This window comes from Rhea americana, unplaced genomic scaffold, assembly GCF_003343005.1.
Source record: "Rhea americana isolate MKP2758 unplaced genomic scaffold, rheAme1 scaffold_205, whole genome shotgun sequence".
Taxonomy (NCBI): Eukaryota; Metazoa; Chordata; class Aves; order Rheiformes; family Rheidae; genus Rhea; species Rhea americana.
This window is the reverse complement of record NW_028186206.1, coordinates 231,207-249,821: the sequence shown is the minus strand read 5'-3', so window position 1 is coordinate 249,821 and position 18,615 is coordinate 231,207. Positions and strand designations below refer to the sequence as shown.

At 39.1% G+C, this 18,615-nt stretch overlaps 1 protein-coding gene across 3 annotated transcripts in view; it reads left to right on the top strand.

Moving 5' to 3' along the window:
• Positions 1–199: 199 nt before the first annotated feature.
• BOD1L1 (biorientation of chromosomes in cell division 1 like 1) overlaps positions 200–18,615 on the top strand; it is a 40,240-nt gene continuing 21,824 nt past the window's right edge. For 2 of the 3 annotated variants that reach the window (XM_085304248.1, XM_085304247.1), the window contains exons 1-9: positions 207–593; positions 1,856–2,046; positions 3,352–3,963; positions 4,510–4,659; positions 5,873–6,042; positions 9,069–9,192; positions 9,298–9,442; positions 10,324–10,399; positions 11,189–17,333. In XM_085304248.1, the coding sequence (XP_085160374.1) occupies positions 1,863–2,046; positions 3,352–3,963; positions 4,510–4,659; positions 5,873–6,042; positions 9,069–9,192; positions 9,298–9,442; positions 10,324–10,399; positions 11,189–17,333 (7,606 nt within the window). In that variant the 5' untranslated portion in view covers positions 207–593; positions 1,856–1,862. Of the gene's footprint in view, positions 594–1,855; positions 2,047–3,351; positions 3,964–4,509; positions 4,660–5,872; positions 6,043–9,068; positions 9,193–9,297; positions 9,443–10,323; positions 10,400–11,188; positions 17,334–18,615 lie in introns of all 3 variants that reach the window. The other variant, XR_014895777.1, reaches the window with a different exon arrangement.

Sequence of the window (18,615 nt, the reverse complement as noted above, 5' to 3'; positions counted from 1 at the left end):
GACGGTGGAGTACGGGGCCGACATCCACTCCAAGGAGTTCGGCAGCGGCTTCCCCATCAGCGACGGCAAGAGGAAGCTGTCGCCGGAGGAGGAGGTGAGCCCGGGCGGCCCGGCCCAGCGCGGCCCGGCCGGGGAGGGCGGCGGCGGCGGCGGGAGGACGCGGGCAGCGGCACGGCCCCGCCGAGGACTCGGGCTGGCCCCTGCGGAGGTGAAGGCTCCTTTCGGCTTCCCGGAGCAAAGCCGGAGCCGGCGTTTTCGGAGGGGAGCGCGGCGGTACTAACGCGGCTGCTCTTGTCGGGTGTTCCTGGTGCCGTAGAGGTGTTCGGCGTGTTTTGCTCGCCGCAGGAAGGAAGGAGCCGGTAGTGTGCTCAGGAGGCAGAGCTCGAGAGGCTCTTAGCTTTTCCAGCCGAGTCTCTGGGAGGGTTGCTGTTTATCAAAGCTGGTGTCTAACTTCTCTACTTCTTCCAGCCTGCCTATCAGAATTTGAGGCAACGTGTTGACAACTTTGTTTCCAATCATTTGGCAACTCATACCTGGAGCCCTCATCTCAACAAGAACCAGCTGAGAAATAACATTAGGCAGCAGGTTCTCAAGTAAGTGGAATATGTGAGTTTCTCTGAACACACTCATGTACTGTGATGATGACTGAGGCTCAGTTGTAAACTACTTGCTTTCTTCAGACGCGTTTCTAAAGAAGCATTTTTTAATGTTTAAAAGGTGGTGTTATTTTAGATAGCAGCTTGTCACTAGCATTAGTCCAAGTTAGACTGCAAATATTATTTTGTCTTATCCAAGTTCTGGGAATGGAAAGCTTATTTCTGATTCAGGATGCAACATCCTCGCTAGAAAATTTGACTTTACTCTCCCTTTTTTAAAGTGAGAAATTAATATAGTTCCTATTATCTTCTAATTTAGCTCTAAATTGAAGTTAATAGTGTTTGACAGTTTCAGATTTGTAGAGTATGAACTTAAGTTCACAGAACACTGAATGTAAACCTATCCAGCTAGAGAAGAGTTTTTGCTGGAGAGTTTTTGTTCAGCAATGCCAAAGTGACGTCAAACACTTATCTGATGTTACATTATTTCACGAGTGTTCCTCTAGTTTTTGTCGTGAATATGTAAAATCATAAGAAACATTAGAAAATTTCTTTAGCAAATTTTTGGTCACTGAATTGGATCAAAAGGAAATCTGAGGGCAGTTTGTTCACTGATAGTGAAGTGATATCATTGATAATTGGTAAAGAGGATGTGGGGCTTTCTGTTAGTAAGCAACGGGGACAAGAGATAATGTAATCTTGGATGAAGATAAGCCATAGATAGAAAGCTGTCTGTGATTTATTTGATTTCATTGGAAAATAAAGACAGTTGTATAAAGCAGCAAAACTCTAAGCTGTCAAATAGTATTAGGAAAAAATAACTTACGGTGGTGATGACTGGTTTAGTATGCACCTGTCCCTTGTGCTTCCTATAATTAATTCCTGTGGAACAAAACAGATTAGTAAGATCATATTTTTTCCATGAACATCACTTTTACAATTAGTTGACTTTTGTAGGCATAGCCAGTAGTGGCTTAAGAACAGTGAACAGGCTGTTATTCTACGTGTTTGGATCACTTTGTTTCTTCACCATAAGTTTTTTAGGGAGAAAGAAAGGTTTTTCTTCTATGTTCATAAGACATTGTGAGAGCTATTGAAATAGCAATAGCTAAATATACACTTGAAGTGATGCTCAAAAAATGTTAATGCTTCACTGGGAGTTCTTAAAAGTGTTTGCTTCACACCTAAATGAGCATATTTCATTAAGATGCTCTTGAAAAGACATTTCCTTATTAAGTATTAATGTAACTTTGTTCCAGGTCTGGAATGTTGGAATCTGGAATTGACAGAATTATTTCTCAGGTTGTGGACCCAAAGATCAACCACACATTCAGACCTCAGGTGGAAAAAGCTGTCCATGAATTTTTAGCTACGTTGAATCACAAAGAGGAGGCAGGCCCCAGTACAGCTCCAAGTGAGGAGAAAACAGATGCTTCTATTACAGTACAAGGTATTCTGCCATTGCTCTAAGCAGTCGGTTACCAGAACTTTGTTTTACTCAAGAGAGGAAGCATTGACTAGGTTTGCTGCTAGCACAAAAGGTTAGCATCAGTATTAACAAGCTGAGCTCCAGGCAGCATACCATAATATTTATCTCTTGCTGTATGTGTGGATGTAGAAGGCAGGAAAGATGCTACCATGTACCAAAATCTGTCCCTTCTACCTGAGGTTACAAGGAATCAATCTACTGTAGGAAAGTTGATCTCAGGATTTGGCCTTGTAAGTATTATAGTGTCAGATGAGAAATAGCTATAAGAAAACAATGATATCACTTTATTTATGGGTTATTAGCTCAAAAGAGGCCATCTACAAGACATTAACTGTCTTATTGTGCTTACGGTGTGCAGTAAAATTTGAATGGCTTAGCTTCTCTTAAGAGCTTAAGTTCTACTCTAAATCARCCAATGTCTAGCTTATTTATAAACACAGCACTTGCTTTATGATTTTCATTTATGTTGCCTGGTATATGCCATGGGTAATTGTCTGCTCTTTCCTTCGTTAGAGACTGCAGAGCAATCTGTCTAGTTGTAACCAGACCCTTTTATTTAAATCCTAGCCCTTTTCCTGTGAGGCCCACTTCCTTTAAAGTAAGTGGGTTAACCAGCCAGCTGCAGTTCCTAGTGCTCGCATAGCTAACTCTTTCTCATCCACCTTCAAAGTTCCTTCTAAGAGAGTTGGAAAGTGATACAGGATTTTTGATAGTTCCGTTGTCTTTACGAAGTTTGAATACATGATATACCGAATCTACTTTTCAGATAATTTATAAAGATACTGGAGCAATGAAGTCTATGGTTTTTGTTTGTTTGTTCGTTTTTGTAACTGCATTATTCTATTTCATGCTTCTCCAAAGTCAGCCTCTCATTTGGGATGATAGTGAAGTTGAGCAAGGGTTGTGTGCAGAACATCCTTCATAGACTCCTGCTTTCTTTAGCGATTTCAGGAACAGCCATATGACACAGCGCAAAATGAATCTTGGGTGACCAGAGCCTAATGATTTTAGAATTGCAGCTTCCTGTTTTTTCCTTTTTTAATCCAAACACTCTATATGATTAGATTCAAAATTAGTCAAACCTTCTGGTTAATTTTATTTTAAATGGAGTAAGCAATCTTTCTTGTTTCTTTTTGTTTTGCTGGATGCGTATCCTATCTGAAAGGCCACTTCCTTTCAAATGTAAGCTCTATAGAAGTAAATATTTCCTTTCTGAAAAGTTAAGAAACTTAGATGAACTAAAACTATTTTTTCTTATTCTTCAAGGTGTCTCTACTACTGCTCCTAGTGGCAATGTAGCTAGTGATGCAATGTCCATTTTGGAAACAATAACATCTCTTAACCAAGAAGCAAGTGCTGCCAGGGCTTCAACGGAGAACTCGAATTCTAAGAGCAATGACAAAGTTGCAAAAAGACTCTTCTCTCAGCAGAGTGTTGATAGTAGCACTGAGAGAGAGCGAAATGCAGAGGACTTGCCAGACAGAGAGAAAGCAATCTGTGATCTTTCTGGAGAAGGAACTGAAACATTTGAAAAGTGTGAAGATTTAAATGAGCTTCCCTGTCAAAGTGAAGAAATAAAAAATGTAGTAAAGGAAACTAATAATTTAACTTCCACAAGTAAGGAAATTCAACTGGAAAGTGAAGATCAAAAGAGTAAATTAATAGATAAATGTGACAAGAAACCAGACAGCAGTGAGAAAGGGGAAAGAAGAAAAGAAAAGAAAGAAAAACTTGAGAAGAAGTCTGACCATTCAAAGAAAAGCGATGATACTACAAGGCCAAAAGAAGAAAAGCAAGTGAGAGAGTCAGAACCACTGAAACAGTTAGTTCTAGAAAAAAATAGCAATAAACATAAAACAACTGAAAGCACAAAAGAAGGTATGATGTGGGTGAATCTTTTCCTTAACATGGGAATATTTATTCCTAGTATATTTATTCCTAATAAATATAGGAATAAGTTGTTTTTCCAAAAATGTGTTCAGGAGATGAATTGGAATTATATTTGGAACAAGGTGCTATGCTGATCCTGACAGATCTGTCTAGCTGGCCACAAAACAGGTTGTAGTTTATTGCACTTAACTGAGGAACTTGCATTGGGAATCTGATCATCCTTGATTCTTCAAGTGTGCGTTGGCTGAGAGAGCTCACCAGAGTGAGGCAGATGACCAAGAAGCCTGGTTTCTTATAAAGTTTGTAGTTGTACCTCAATGTGATTTTCTTTTTGAGTAAAAGGAGTCAGTCTAACAACATTTCTTTCCAATGTTGCAGATATATTTAAAGTATAGTATATTTGAGAATTATTTTGCCAGTGAAAACATACTGTAGTCTTAAGTCTTGAATATGATAAATAAATGCTTTGGTAAGAAAAGTTTCTCAAATACAGCATATTGCATTACAACTTCTTTCTATTTCTTCTTTTGCAAGAACACACTTTGGTAGATTCAGATATGGATGTACTCAGTGACATCACTGTCAGCTCTGTCCATACCAGTGACCTTTCTTCCTTTGAGGAGGAGAGTGAAGAGGAAGCTGTAATTTCTGACAGTACTGAAGAAGGGGAGATCACATCAGATGGTAAAATAACCAGCTTGTTAAATCTGATGGTAAAATAACCAAGAAGAGTATGTAACACTTTTGCCATTCGAGTAAATCATAATGTAAACATCACATTTTGCAGTATATTTTATTGTGCTTATTTATGCAAAAAAAWTTGAATGTGGAATTGATGGTGCTTGTGCAATTAGCAAGGCTGAGTAATTGTGCATATTTTGATCTTTTTTTTTAATAGCATTGTCTAAAACTGTAAATCTTATTTATCCTGCACTATTTCACAGGCAACAGAAACACTTAGTGATTATGGGTTTTGGCTTTGTTTGGAGGTTTTTACCCTCCCTTCCCTGTGAATTTGGTCTAAAATTAGACTGCTTTGCCCGTGGCCTTATGGTAGCGTGTATAGCTCACTTTGCAGATCAGGCCATTATTTGAGCTTTTAGACTGCAGAGATTTCCAAATTCTACCTCGCTGTAGAGGAAGGAATGTAAATGGATCTGGGTGTAAGAGCTTGGAAGCACCAGATCTGTTTGCCAGGCAGATTACCTCTGTATGTTCTCTTTGTCTGGAGCAGAGTTTGAACTCTATAGCTTTTGGAAATATGTGGCTTTCAGAGTTAAGAAGGCCTTCCACTTCATAAGATAGTGCTTTAAAGCCTGTGTGAATTGTCTCTAGTATGCTATGAGCTTATCTTTTCTACTCTAGGAATATTACTTAGAAGCACTGAATTACTCACATATTGTCTGATTTTGATATTACCTGTAAACATAACAGTTTGCATTCAGGTATGATTATTTGTGAAGTGAAAACAAGCCTTAAGTGACTTTCAAGGATGCAAATTTATTGTACAATATGGAGCAGAAATATTTTTGCTCTATTTATAATAATCCTGATAAAATTGAAATAGATTAATTTACTTGAATAGTATTTGAGTATGAAAAAAAAATTGTTTGTACATTTCAGTAAACCTGTTTATTTTTTAAGTTCTGATGTGAATGAAGCTTAATTTAATGCATGGCAGAAATTATATTCTGATTTCTTACACAGTATTAGCTTAATTCAGAACAATTCAGAAATTCTGAATAAGTGGCTAAATAGCTGTAAATCACATTGCTTTTTTTTATATACATTATAACAGAATAGGCTACCTCGTCGTAAGTTAGCATTTGGCATAACATTGTGTTGAAAATTCTCTCATAATTTATCAGTGTATCTCTACACTTTAACTTTTTTTCAGATGAAGAGGAGAAAAACAGTCATAGTAAGTCAAAGTCTCAGACCAGTGAGCTGAATGATGGGAAAGCCAAGCCTGTGCGTCATGCTTATGTTCGCAAGCCGTTTTTGTATTCCAAATATTTCAGTGACTCTGATGATGAGCGAACTGTAGAGCAACGCCGTCAATCCATTGTAAGTCTGGATATTGTTACTGTTCAAATTTTAATATCTGAAATTTTTAAGTACAGAAATTCCATTTCTTATTTTGAGGTGGTTTAAGTGGGATAATTTCCTGTTTCTTTGCAGGGGAGGTTCTTGTTTGTTTTGTTTCCTGTGTTACAGGTACTCCTTCTTGCAACTTTGACCAGTATTGTATAATTTGAAGCACTGCACTCCAGAGAAGTGCTCTACTGGATGCAGTTTGAAGGCTTCTAGCTGTCAAAGCCGTGATGCACTCTCCYCCCGATCTTTTTCCCTCTCTAAAATGAACGCTCCTCTGGTGTTCAGAGAGGATTTACTAAGTTTATATTATTATTTTACTCAGCTTATCACAGTAGTAGATTAATTCTTCTTCAAATACATCAGCAGCAAGAGGAGAACTAGGGAAAATGTGGGCCTGCTACAGAATGGGGCAGGGGCTCTGGTGACATAGGATACAGAGAAGGCAGAATTACTGAATGCCTTCTTTGCTTCAGTCTTCACTGCTAAGGACAGCCCCCAGGAATCCTGCAGCCTGGAYGTGAAGGAGAAAGTCTAGAGAAGGGAAGTCTTTCCTTTGGTTGAGGAGGAAAGGATTATAGACCTTCTGGGCAGGCTAGACATCCACAAATCCATGGACCCGGATGGGATGCACCAACGGGTCCTGAGGCAGCTGGCAGATGTTGTTGCCAGGCAACTCTCCATCATCTTTGAAAGGTCCTGGAGAACTGGAGAGGTGCCTGAGGACTGGAAGAAAGCCAGTGTCACTCCAGTCTTCAAGAAGGGCAAGAAGGAGGACCCAGGCAACTATAGGCCACTCAGCCTCACCTCTGTCCCTGGAAAGGGGATGGAACAGCTCATTCTGGATGTCATCTCCAGACATATGGAGGGAAAGAAGGTGATTAGGAGTGGCCGGCATGGATTCACCAAGGGGAAATCCTGCTTAACCAACCTGATAGCCTTCTCTAATGGARTGACTGGCTGGGTAGATGAGGGGAGAGCAGTGGACGTTGTGTCCCTTGACTTCAGCAAGGCTTTTGACACTGTCTCCCATGGCATCCTCGTAGAGAAGCTCAGGAAGTGTGGGTTAGACGAGTGGACAGTGAGGTGGACTGAGAACTGGCTGAAAGGCAGAGCTCAGAGGGTCATCATCAGTGGCATGGAGTCTAGTTGGAGGCCTGTGGCTAGTGGCATCCCCCAGGGCTCAGTATTGGGTCCCATCCTGTTGAAATTTTTCATCAGTGACCTGGATGAGGGGACAGAGTGCCTCCTCAGCAAGTTTGCCGATGATACCAAGCTGGGAGAAGGGGCTGACACACCCGAGGGCTGTGCTGCCATTCAGAGAGACCTGGACAGGCTGGARAGTTGGRYRGAGAGGAACCYCCWGAGGTTCAACAAGGGCAAGTGCAGAGTCCTGCCCCTCAGGAAGAATAACCCTAGGCACCAGTACAAGCTGGGGGCTGACCTTGTGGAGAGCAGCTCTGCAGAGAAGGACCTGGGAGTGCTGGTGGATGACAAGCTGACCATGAGCCAGCAATGTGCCCTTGTGGCCCAGAAGGCCAATGGTCTCCTGGTGTGCATTGGGAAGAGGGTTGCCAGCAGGCGGAGGGAGGTGTTCCTGTCCCTCTGCTCAGCCCTGGTGAGGCCTCATCTCGAGTACTGTGTCCAGTTATGGGCTCCCCAGTCCAAGAGAGACATGGAGCTACTGGAGAGAGTCCAGCGCAGGCCTACRAAGATGATCAGAGGGCTGGAGCATCTGCCCTATGAGGAACTGTGAGAGCTGGGCCTGTTTAGCCTGGGGAAGAGCAGACTGAGGGGGGATCTTATCAATGTGTACAAGTACCTGAAGGGAGGGTGTCAAGGGGATGGGGCCAAACTCTTTTCAGTTGTCCCATGTGACAGGACAAGAGGCAATGGGCAGAAATKGAAGCTCAGGAAGTTCTGCCTGACCGTGAGGGGGAATTTCTTCCATGTGAGAGTGACGGAGCACTGGACCAGGTTGCCCAGAGGGGCTGCAGAGTCTCCTTCTCTGGAGATCTTCAAGGCCCACCTGGATGTCACCCTGTCTAACATGCTGTAGGTGACCCTGCTTGAGCAGGGAGGTTGGACTAGATGATCTCCAGAGGTCTCTTCCAACCTTACTGATTCTATGATTCTAATTCTTTCTCAATTATATCACTTGGTGTGGAGATTGAGAATTACTGCACATATGAAAAATATGGTCTCCAGTAGATTTAATATGCAGTGACAGTATAGGTGGACAAAGTAGCCCTTATCTATCTATTTACCTGGTTTTGGTGCAGTTCGTATAGAGCAGGCTTGAACTAACTGCAGGCTACTTTCTAACACTGTCGCTTTACAAATACAGTTCTTCCTGTCCATGAACGCAGTCATTTGTTTCATACCTATTGGCAGTTAGACTGAGTAAAGATGTCTAAGCATGTTCCCTGTGCTGCATGGAAGAAGGACCGGCAGTGCTTTTCGATGTCTTTTCCTTTGGTTAAATACATACCATTAGGATAGTATAGTTTGCCCACATTTATTCACCCCAATAACAGTGGGAACAAGAGGGTCTGTGTTATACTTGCACAATTTAGTATGATATAATTCAAAGATGAAGGAAAGCAATTGTAAAAATAATTATAAAGATAAATCTGTCTAGAGGAAAAAAACTGTGCACCATGAGACCTGTAAATTACTGTGCARTCTGATTGTGGACACCGTATCTTAGGTACATACTTAGAGAAAGTCTCATAGCCTCCATCTCTCTGCAGTGTCAAGCAGCGATGAAACTTTATGGAGCTTAGCATAATTTCACCTCACAAAAGTGTTAGAGGATTCAGTTAACTTTCATACAGTGCTCTTTAAGGACTAGTTATTTTTTTTCTTTCTTTTTGCCTCGAGGTAAAACATCTGATTTCTGCAGGATTTGAAAGTGTGTCTGTATAGTCAAAGAATACTCTTTGTTTGGCCTAAGGGTAAAAACAAGTTATCTTTTCCTTGTTCTTTTTTATCTTCAGGCCAAAGAAAAAGAAGAGAGACTCCTAAGACGACAAATTAACAGGGAGAGGCTTGAAGAAAAACGTAAACAGAAAGCTGCAGAAAAAACAAAGTCACTGAAAGCTGGAAGTCAAAATGCTAAAGGTAGGGATGTATAATATTTAACTGCTTACAATTTGCATTTGGAATTAAAACAATGATATAAACACGTGCTTCTCTGTTCATCGTTTGTGTATTATATTATTTTAGGAAAAAGTGGTTTGAACTTAGAAGAATCTTCAGCAAGAAGTCTTGAATCAAAAGCTACTGGTACCAGCATTAAAGATGTACTTAAAGAACAGAAATTTTTAGAAAAGAAAGTGGCCTTGAGCAGGAAAAGAAAAAGAGATTCAAGGTATTCGTATGTTTCGTCATAAGGCATAAAGTTTTTGCGTATTCATTTTTTCCATTTGAAAGTTCTGTTCAGCTTTGTAAGCAGCCTTATCTGTTGAACAATTTCCTCTTGAAATATTTGAACACTTTTGCTGCTAATAAGTATGAAATTGAGGCATAAGCAGTGTTTGCTTAACGTACTGCAGTAGCAGCCTCTRTGTGGCTTTTCATGCAGTGTGGTAATAAAGACGGAGAATGGGCAATTGTTAGATGTTTGTGTATCTAATGTGAAAAACTAGTGTAATATGTTTTCATTAACTATTATTTTTCTGATCTGGTTGGGTTTCTAGTAGATTGTATCCTAAATCCTTTGACTTGTTCTCTAAAGATCAAGCTTTTGCCAAACTAATGCTGGATTTTTTTCAGTCAGTCTTCAAGTTGGCTTGGTCTTTAAATTGTGTTTTGTATACATGTGTACGAGTATGTCAGCACGTGCACATAGATATAAAATGAGCTGTGTTTCTGAAAGATGAAAAGAGTATTTTTAAAGTTCTTTTCTGTATGAAAAGGACAGAGGGGAAAGAGGATAGAGGTATTTTCCKGTGGCAAGAAGGGCTCTTATTTTCTTCAGTAACACTGGTAATGCTAATATTGTCATACTAATATTCTGTCCTTTATAGTGCTGCTGTTCTGAGAGTATGTGTTCAGGCTTTATTCTTCCCAAGGTAAAAGAAGCTTGAAAAAATTAAATAGTTTAAAGTTGTGTGACCATGCTGCTTCTGTGTCTTAGAGTGCATTTCTCTTTTCTTTCTTTTTTTTTCCGCTTTAGTTTAAAAGCTGAAAATTTACAAGATTTTTACTTTTGTTTGTTTTTCAATTGCTTGCCTTGATTGTCCATTTCAGACATGTTGAAGATGGTTGGAAAAAGAAATATGAGCCATCTGAAGATGACTCTAAAGAAGTGCAAAAGACAAATGAAGTATGTATTTCTTAAGTTATTAGAATTCATTTTAAAAAACATTTAATGCAAATAAGCTTTATGCTCTATTTCTTTTTAATTGTGAAGACAAGTGTTCATATGCATACACTAAATTGTGTGGGTTTTTTCTGATACTTCTTTTATTTGAGTTAGTGAATCTTTTCCGAATTCTTAGAAGTGCTGGTGTAGACTTACATAACCTATTTTATTGTCCACATTTTTGGTGCTGATATGTACACAGTACCTAGTTTAAGACCCTGTTTTGCAACATCTATAGCATCCAAAAAAGAGCACAGTATGTCTTATACCCTTGATTTATTTAGGTTCACAGAGAAATTTAAAGTAAAAACTGAATATAGCCTGAACAGTACAGAAAAGAGTTTTTGGATTGAGACTTTTTACCAATAATGTTGTCACCAAAAAACAGTGATAGAATTATCTTTTGGAAGTCCAGATTTTTTTTAACCAGGTAACATAATGGTTCTTTGAAATAATTTTTGAAATATTTCTCCTCTCAGTGGTCCATTTAAAAATCCATTTAAATCATTTTTAAAAGAATGAAAATGATATTCTGCTTTGGACTGTTTAATTTCTGTTTCTTCACAAACTAGTAATTTTCCTGTAACAGCAAATACTTGAAGTAAAAATCCCAAATTTCATTTTCTTGCTGATCATATTATGTAATTAGCTTTTATTACAATAAGCATGCTGTGCTTGTGGAGAACAGTTCTGTTCAATTACTGAGTGAAGAAACTATAACATCTGTTTGTGCACAATTTTCTTTTGTAGACTTGTGAAAAAAATTCTTTAAAGGAACTGAAGCATAATCATGGAAAAAGTGAAATATCTAAACCTCTTAGAAGACTTTCAGAATCAGTGCATTCAAATGAAGAAAACAAAAGTGATTCTAAAGTGGAGAAAGAACATAAAAGAAAAATGTCCACCACTCTTCAGGTTGAAGGAACCCAGCAGGACGGTGAAATAAGGGATTCAAAAAAACAGCTGGATAGAGCAGATATTAGTACTGAAGAACTACAGAAGCAGAAGTCTGTATTTAAAAATGAAAAACATCCCAAAAAAGATAGTGATACAGAAATCCAACATGTCAGAAATGCTRCCAAAAAAGAAGCCAAGTCCTACAGAGATAAAAACGAAAAGGAGAGAACTGCTTCAGAAGATAAACTTTCTTTAAAGCACAAATATAAAGGAGACAGTATTCATAAATCAAATGAGGATGTTGAACTCCATTCTTCTGAGAGAGGCTTGAAAGGAGAGGATGGTGCTCAGAAGCATAATCAGCAAATAAAGGTTTCTTCAGATGATAAATCTGAAAGAAAAAATAAACATAGAAGTGAACGGAAAGTATCAGTAACTGGAAAAGATGGAAAAAATATTTCTGAATATACTTTAAAAGCTGAAGAGTTACTGCGTAAAGAAAACAAAAAAGACAGACATCTCTCAACAGAAAAATCAAGAGCAGAATACAAATCCAAAAGGTCACTGAGTGATTCTAGGCCACAAAAGGATTCCATAAGTGCCTCAAAGCAACCTGCTTCTACATCACACAAAAGGAGTGAAAGTTACTCAGAAGATAAACATGAAGCAGAGTTGCCTAACTCTGATTCTATTTTGAAACAAGAAGATAATGTTCACAAAGATAGACGAAGATGTAAGAGTGTTGTAGAAGACAAGCTTTTGTTAAAATCTAAGTCAAAGAGTCATAACAGACAATCCAAAGCAACAGAAACAGAATTACAGGAAAACTTAGCAAAACAAGAGACTATTCAGAAACTGGACAAAGATAAGAGTATGGAAGAGAATGACTCAGAAAAGCAACACAAATCCAAAAATGAAGATAAAAATTTTGAGGAAAGCGGTGTTGCGTTTGAGTTTGAAAGTGGAGTGCAGTCAGCTCAGGGATCACAAAAAGACTTTAGTCACAGAGTTAAGTTACATTCAGGAGAAAGAGGATCTGTAAAAGAGAAATACAGGAGCGATAAAGATTCAAACAACTCAAAACTAGAAAAAAAGTTCTCTGAAAGTCACAAAAGCAGAAGCTTAAAGCATAGTAACAAGGAAATAAAGAAGAAGGAAGAGAACAGCAAATTGGAGGATAAAGACATTAAAGAAACAGATAATCATGAAAAAGTATTGGGCATCATAGTGACAATGGATAAGAAATCAAATAAGAAGATATTGTGTGAAAGTAGAAAAGGCAGTGTATCAAACCAAGATATGCAAGCAGGAGAGGAAAAGCAGTCAGCTGGCACAGCTGTAACCAGCCATGCTCCAGCCCCTCAAAAGTCAAGTACAAATAGTGGTGACTTGTATTCCACCCATGAGGGACAGCTGATGGAACTTGATTTGGAACAAGCAAAAACACAGGAATTATCTAAAAATGAAGGAAAAAGTGTTCAAAACTCACTCCAAGCCACAGATGCTGAAAATGTAACTAAAGAAAAAATCTCTCTCTCTGTTTCAAATAAGGAGTTAAAATGCAGCTTGGCAGATCTTGAGGCTTGTGAATCTCAGCTTCTGGTTGCAGCTGAAAAAAATATTAAACAAGAAAACATCCCTAATAAAGACAACAGTGCCTTAGACACTTTGTCCAAACAAACTTCCATGGATCAAGGATCCAATAAACAAGGGGCTTATCAAATGAGCATTGTGTACAAAGCAAGTGGTAGAATCTTACTGAATGCTCCTAGTAAGGATCAAGCTTCAGAAGATAGCAAAAAACCAAAGAATTTAAAAACTGTGATAAATCCTAATGTAGATAACAATCCTTTAGCTATTAATTCTTCCAGACAAGATGCTGCTGATGTGAAGTGCGTGGATACAGGTATCTCAGATTTTACAGATTCCTTGGGTAGGATGTTTAAAGAAGAATACCATAATTCAGATAGGACTTCCTTAAATAAAGATGCTTTCGTTTTGAAGAATGATGCAGCACAGGCTGTTTACATGGAACAAGACAGTGCTGCAGTAAGTTCTTTTATGAAAGGTGATGGCAACAATGCTGTGATGGACAGCATAGAAAAAGGTACTGATGTACCTCTACTTGATGCACAGTCAATGGAAGATAGAGCTGACTTATGTATTCAAGAAGATCATGACAAAGCAAGTAAGTTAGTGAGCCCTCAAAGAAATGAGTTTAAAATAAAAGATGAAAGCTTGACTGATGTAACAAAAGATGGTGGAGCTGCAACAGCAAAAGAACACATCCTAACAAACCTAAGAAGAAAGGAAAGAGAATGCTTGAATACAGGCCCTTCTACAAAGGGAGAAAGAAGCACAATGATRGAAATCATGAAAAATAATGAGGTGCATGATGCTGGTGATACGATACAGTCTTCCTCTGTGTTAGTGTCCATAGGAGTTCCAGAAGAAGAGGTCAAAGATTGTGTTATAGCTAGTAGAGAAGAAAGGAATGACATGACTGATGCAGAAGATAAAAATGAAAGCAATGCAGTAGGTACCAGTGCAGGAAGTAGTAAACCTAGTTTGTTGCACAGCAGCCTTCGAACAACTACAGCCACTGTGATAGGAACTAGCACAGAAACAATTGAGAGCACTGTAATAGCCACTAGCACAGGAGAAGGAAGAGCTGAGGATGCATCACGTCCTGAAAAGGAAAGTGATGCTACAACCACTTGCCCAGAAGAAAGTGAAGTGACAGTAATTTGCACAAGCAGAGAAGCCGATGAAGGCTTCACAACAGGCATCTGGGTAAAAAGTAGTGAGGGAGGCAGTTTCGTCACAGGAGCAGATGTTGGTGAGTGTACTGTTGCAGCAGCTGAAGAAGGAGGTAGTGGTGTTGTCACTGCAGGATTAGCAGAAAGTGAAAGTTTCCTAACTAGTACAAAAGAAGAAAATGATGAATGCAGCATGGTTGATGCAGAAGAAAGTGGTAAGGATTCAGTTAATGCAAGTGGAGTAGAAATTGAAGACAATGTGAATAGTGCTGGAGTAGAAGAAAAAGATGATGCTGTAACTAGTGCAGGCTCTGAAGAAAAGCGAAAAACATCAACTTGTGGAGATGCTGGCAAATTTGAAAGTTCTGTATCCTGTTTAGGTGAAGTGGAGAGTGATGGTGCCGTAACCAGTGCAGGAACAGAAACAGGTGAAGGATCCACAAGTAGTGACAATTCAGGTGAATTTAGTAGCAGTGCAATAAGAGCTGGCCAAGTGAAAGAACATGAAGGTACTGTGACTTGCACAGGTGCAGAAGAAAGAAGTCATAACTTTATAATCTGCTCAGTGACTGGCACAGATGCCCAAGGAGAAAGCACTGTAACAGGTGCGTGTATTGAGATGGACACAAACAACAGTGCCACAAGTGGAACTAGTAGTGACAAGTGTGAGGATACTATAAATGGTGAAAGTGCAGTGACTAGCACAGGCATAACTCCAGAAGATGATGCTGAAATTTCAGTAGTCTGCACAGGGCTAGAAGACAGCAATGAAGGATTTGCAGTTTGTTTGGATGCTGAAAAATGTGAAAGTCTAATGGACAGTACAAGAGTAAAGGAAGAAGCCAGCATCACTATGATCAGCATAGGCCCTTGTGATGATGAGGGTTTTGTAACTAGTACAGGCTCAAAAGAGGAGGATGAAGAAGATGAGGGTATTGTGACCAGTACTGGAAGAGGAAATGAAGAAATTGAGCATGCTTCTACTTGTACAGGAATGGAAAGCGAGAATGCAGTAATTTGTATAGGTGCAGAAGAAGGTGAAAGTTCCATTATCTGCATAGTTGCTGAACAAATGGAAGCTGAATCAGGAGTAGCTGGCACAAATATAAATAAGCTTACTGTTGACAGCATGACAGGTGTGGAGAAAGAAGATAATCATGACACAAGCTGCAAAAATACTAAAGGCATTGTTGAAAGCAGTGTAACCAGTGCAAGTACTGCAGAGGAGGGTGCTCTGACAGCACATGWTGGAGAGCATGAGCATACTCTGATGCCATTAGTTGCTGAGGAATGTGAGGGTCCTATGACTAGTGCTATGACAGTGCAAGATAACAGTCAGTCCGGTACTGTAGAAGAGCATGAGAATGCTGTGATGTCCTTTAGCAGCAGAGAGCTCGATGGCTCTATAAGTAGTGCTGTTCCAAAGAAGGATGAGAATTCTCTTATTCCTACTGACAAGAAAGAAAAAATTAAAGGTGATATTATCTCTACCAGTACAGTGGAAGAAAGTGATGCTCCCTTACATTCAGCCATGGATGCTGAGGAAGGTCTGCTCACTGTTGCAAGAGCAAATGAAGGTGGGGAAAGATCTGTGGTCTTAATAGATACTGAAGACACAGAGGTGCCAATGCCCAGTACAGCTACAGAATTTAAAGAGACTGTGCCTGCTTTTAACAGTAAGCAAGAAAAAGATGAGTGCACTATGATTTCCACAAGTATTGTGGAGGAATTTGAGACTCCTATGTCAAGTGCTGCTGTTGAATATGATGGCCAGCTCCCCTCTGTGAGAACAGAGGAAATAAATGAGAATACTATGGTTTCTATAGATACAGAAATATATGAGGTTCCTATGCCCAGTGCATCCAGTGTGGGAGGAAATGATGATGAAAGTCACCCAACTGCTAGTGGTAAAGAAGAAAAAGATGAGTGTGCTATGATTTCCACAAGCATTATAGAAGAACAGGTAATCCTCATGTCTGGTGAAGTCACAGAAGAAGCACTTCAACATGTCCCAGACACAGAGTCAAGAAATGAAACAGTAATGATCTCTACAAGTACAGCAGAATGCTTTGAAGCTCCAATGTCTAGTGTAAGTGTGCAAGATGAAAACAAACTCACTGCTTCAGAAACAGAAGGAAGATATGAAGCTGCTGTGATCACTACAAGTATGACAGAAGAATGTGAGATAGTCCTGATTAGTGCAGCACCACAAGCTGAAAGTGAGCTAATTGTAGCAGAAGGAGACGAAGATGCCGTTATCTCTCCAAATGCATTAGAGGAATGTAAGGTTGTGGAGACCAGTGCAACTGTAGATGAACAGTTTGAACTAGCAGCTTTCAATGCAGATGCAAAAAGCAAAGGTTCTGTGATTTTTGTGGGAGAATGCGGAGCTCCTGTGCTTAGGGTTGCCACCAACAGTGAAGGTGAACACACTACGTCAAGTGTAGAAGATAAAGAGGAAGGGGCAGTGATCACTCTGAGCACGATGGAAGAATGCGATAGTCTCTTCACCTTTGCAGTCATAGAAGAAAGTCAGCTTGCTGCTGAGAGTACAGAAGTAAAAGACAAAAGTGAGGAAATTTTTAATACTGCTAACCAGATTGAATGCATCCTGTCAACTACAGGCCCAGAAAAAAGTAATAATTCTTTGCTTGTCATTGGTAGAGAAAATGAGACCTCTGAGAGTATTATGAGGGGAGAATCGTTACCATCTCAAACCACAGTGGACAGTGAAATCACAGAAACGGATGACAACTCAGTGAACCTTCTGAGCGTAGATGAAGCCCTCTGTGTGGAGATTAGTACAGAGACTGCTGCGAGTGCAAGCCCTTCCACAGAGGCAAATGAAGATGATGAGGAAGCTGAAGCTGATGTTTCACATGAGGATGTTGCATCAGAACTCTCTTCTGTGATTTCAGAAGCAGCAATGGAAAATGAAACTCTAAGGAATATAAGCTATAAATTTAATTCGAACTTGCTTTTAGAAAGTGACTTTCCTGAAATAAGGACTCCACCGCCTAGCGCACAGGCACTTAGTGCCTTAGTTTCTGCAAATGCACTTACTGTAAATGCCAACCATGATGAAGTGACTGTAGAAGCAGAATTAGGGGAAAAAAGTGATATCCCTGTGTTGCATGTAGAAGAGCTATATGACAGTGATGAAAAGATGAACTTGGTCAAAATAGATGATATTGGAGCTGAAGTTACTTTCCAAAAAAGTAACACAACTTTTAATTCAGGTGAGGCTTTCTTTATTTTTTCTTCAGTTTATAAGCTGATACAAACACTTTACCATAAGTAAAATTTAGAAATAACTTAGACTGTTTAAATATACTTATTTAGGTTGCCAAATAAGTGTTAATAGTTTATTTTAGAATTGATGACGACAAGTGCTTAATAAAGCCTGTGATTCTTTGAGCGTAGGAGTGACAACAAAATTACAGATGCATTTCATGTAGACATCTCTTCAGCATTTTAAAATGGCAACTTACAAGTGGTTGTAAAAAATGAGTGGCCACCCTTAATCATAACTACAGGTTTTCTCCAAACAGTTGTTTAATGGTCTTATTCACTCACTTAGCTGAATTTATCATGTGGATACACTTGAAATGGAGTTCTGCTTCATGTTACTAAAAGAATCAGAAAGTTATACTAAGTGAATGAATACTTAGCGAAAGCAGTGGTTTAGGTATCTATTTTAAACCTAAAACTTAAGTTGTAGTAATATACAACACTAATCATGTTTTATTTCTATGTCAGTTTTTCTAGAAGCTAATGTGAAATGAACTTCCACAATTGCTAATCCCTAAAATACTGTGCAATAAACATCCTGCTATTTCCAGTCTTCCTCCTCTTTGATCATCCAGAGTAATTAAAGCTCCAAACTTATGAAATAACACTGTAGATGCCATAAAGAATTCAGAATTATGACTTCATTATAGATTTTGGAGAAAATGAATTGTAAAAGAGGTAATAGAGAAATCCAATTATATTCATTTAAACCAAAGAAAATTGAATTATGCTGATCAAGTACTACTTCAAAACTTTTTCTCCCTCTTGTGTCCTTGTCATTGCCATTGTTTCAAAAAATATACTAAAATCTTGTAGTGTGAATTTAGGTCCAGATTTACAAAGATATCTAGTTGCTTTTATTGTTACCTGGAAGGAGAAAGCTCGCTCTGCAGATTTGGGGATTTTAGGAATTTTGCGATTTTTTTAGGTCAGGAGAAGATGGTGAACTAGCAAACTTGTATGCATACTGAACAACATTGTTCAACATGGGCAAACATGAGCCATGAAAATGTAAACTACCACATTTAGATATCATGTCATCTTTTGATATAGCTTTTGTGAATGCCAGTGGCAATAGTAGGTTAGGCAATTTTAGATTAGGTAATTTTGTGGACTGTAACCACAACTTAATTATTTCAGCTTCTGAAATAGGTGCCTAAAAAGGCTGTGGAAGTTATAACAGAATATCATCTGCATGGCCTGTTTTTCAGACATTATAAGTATACTGCT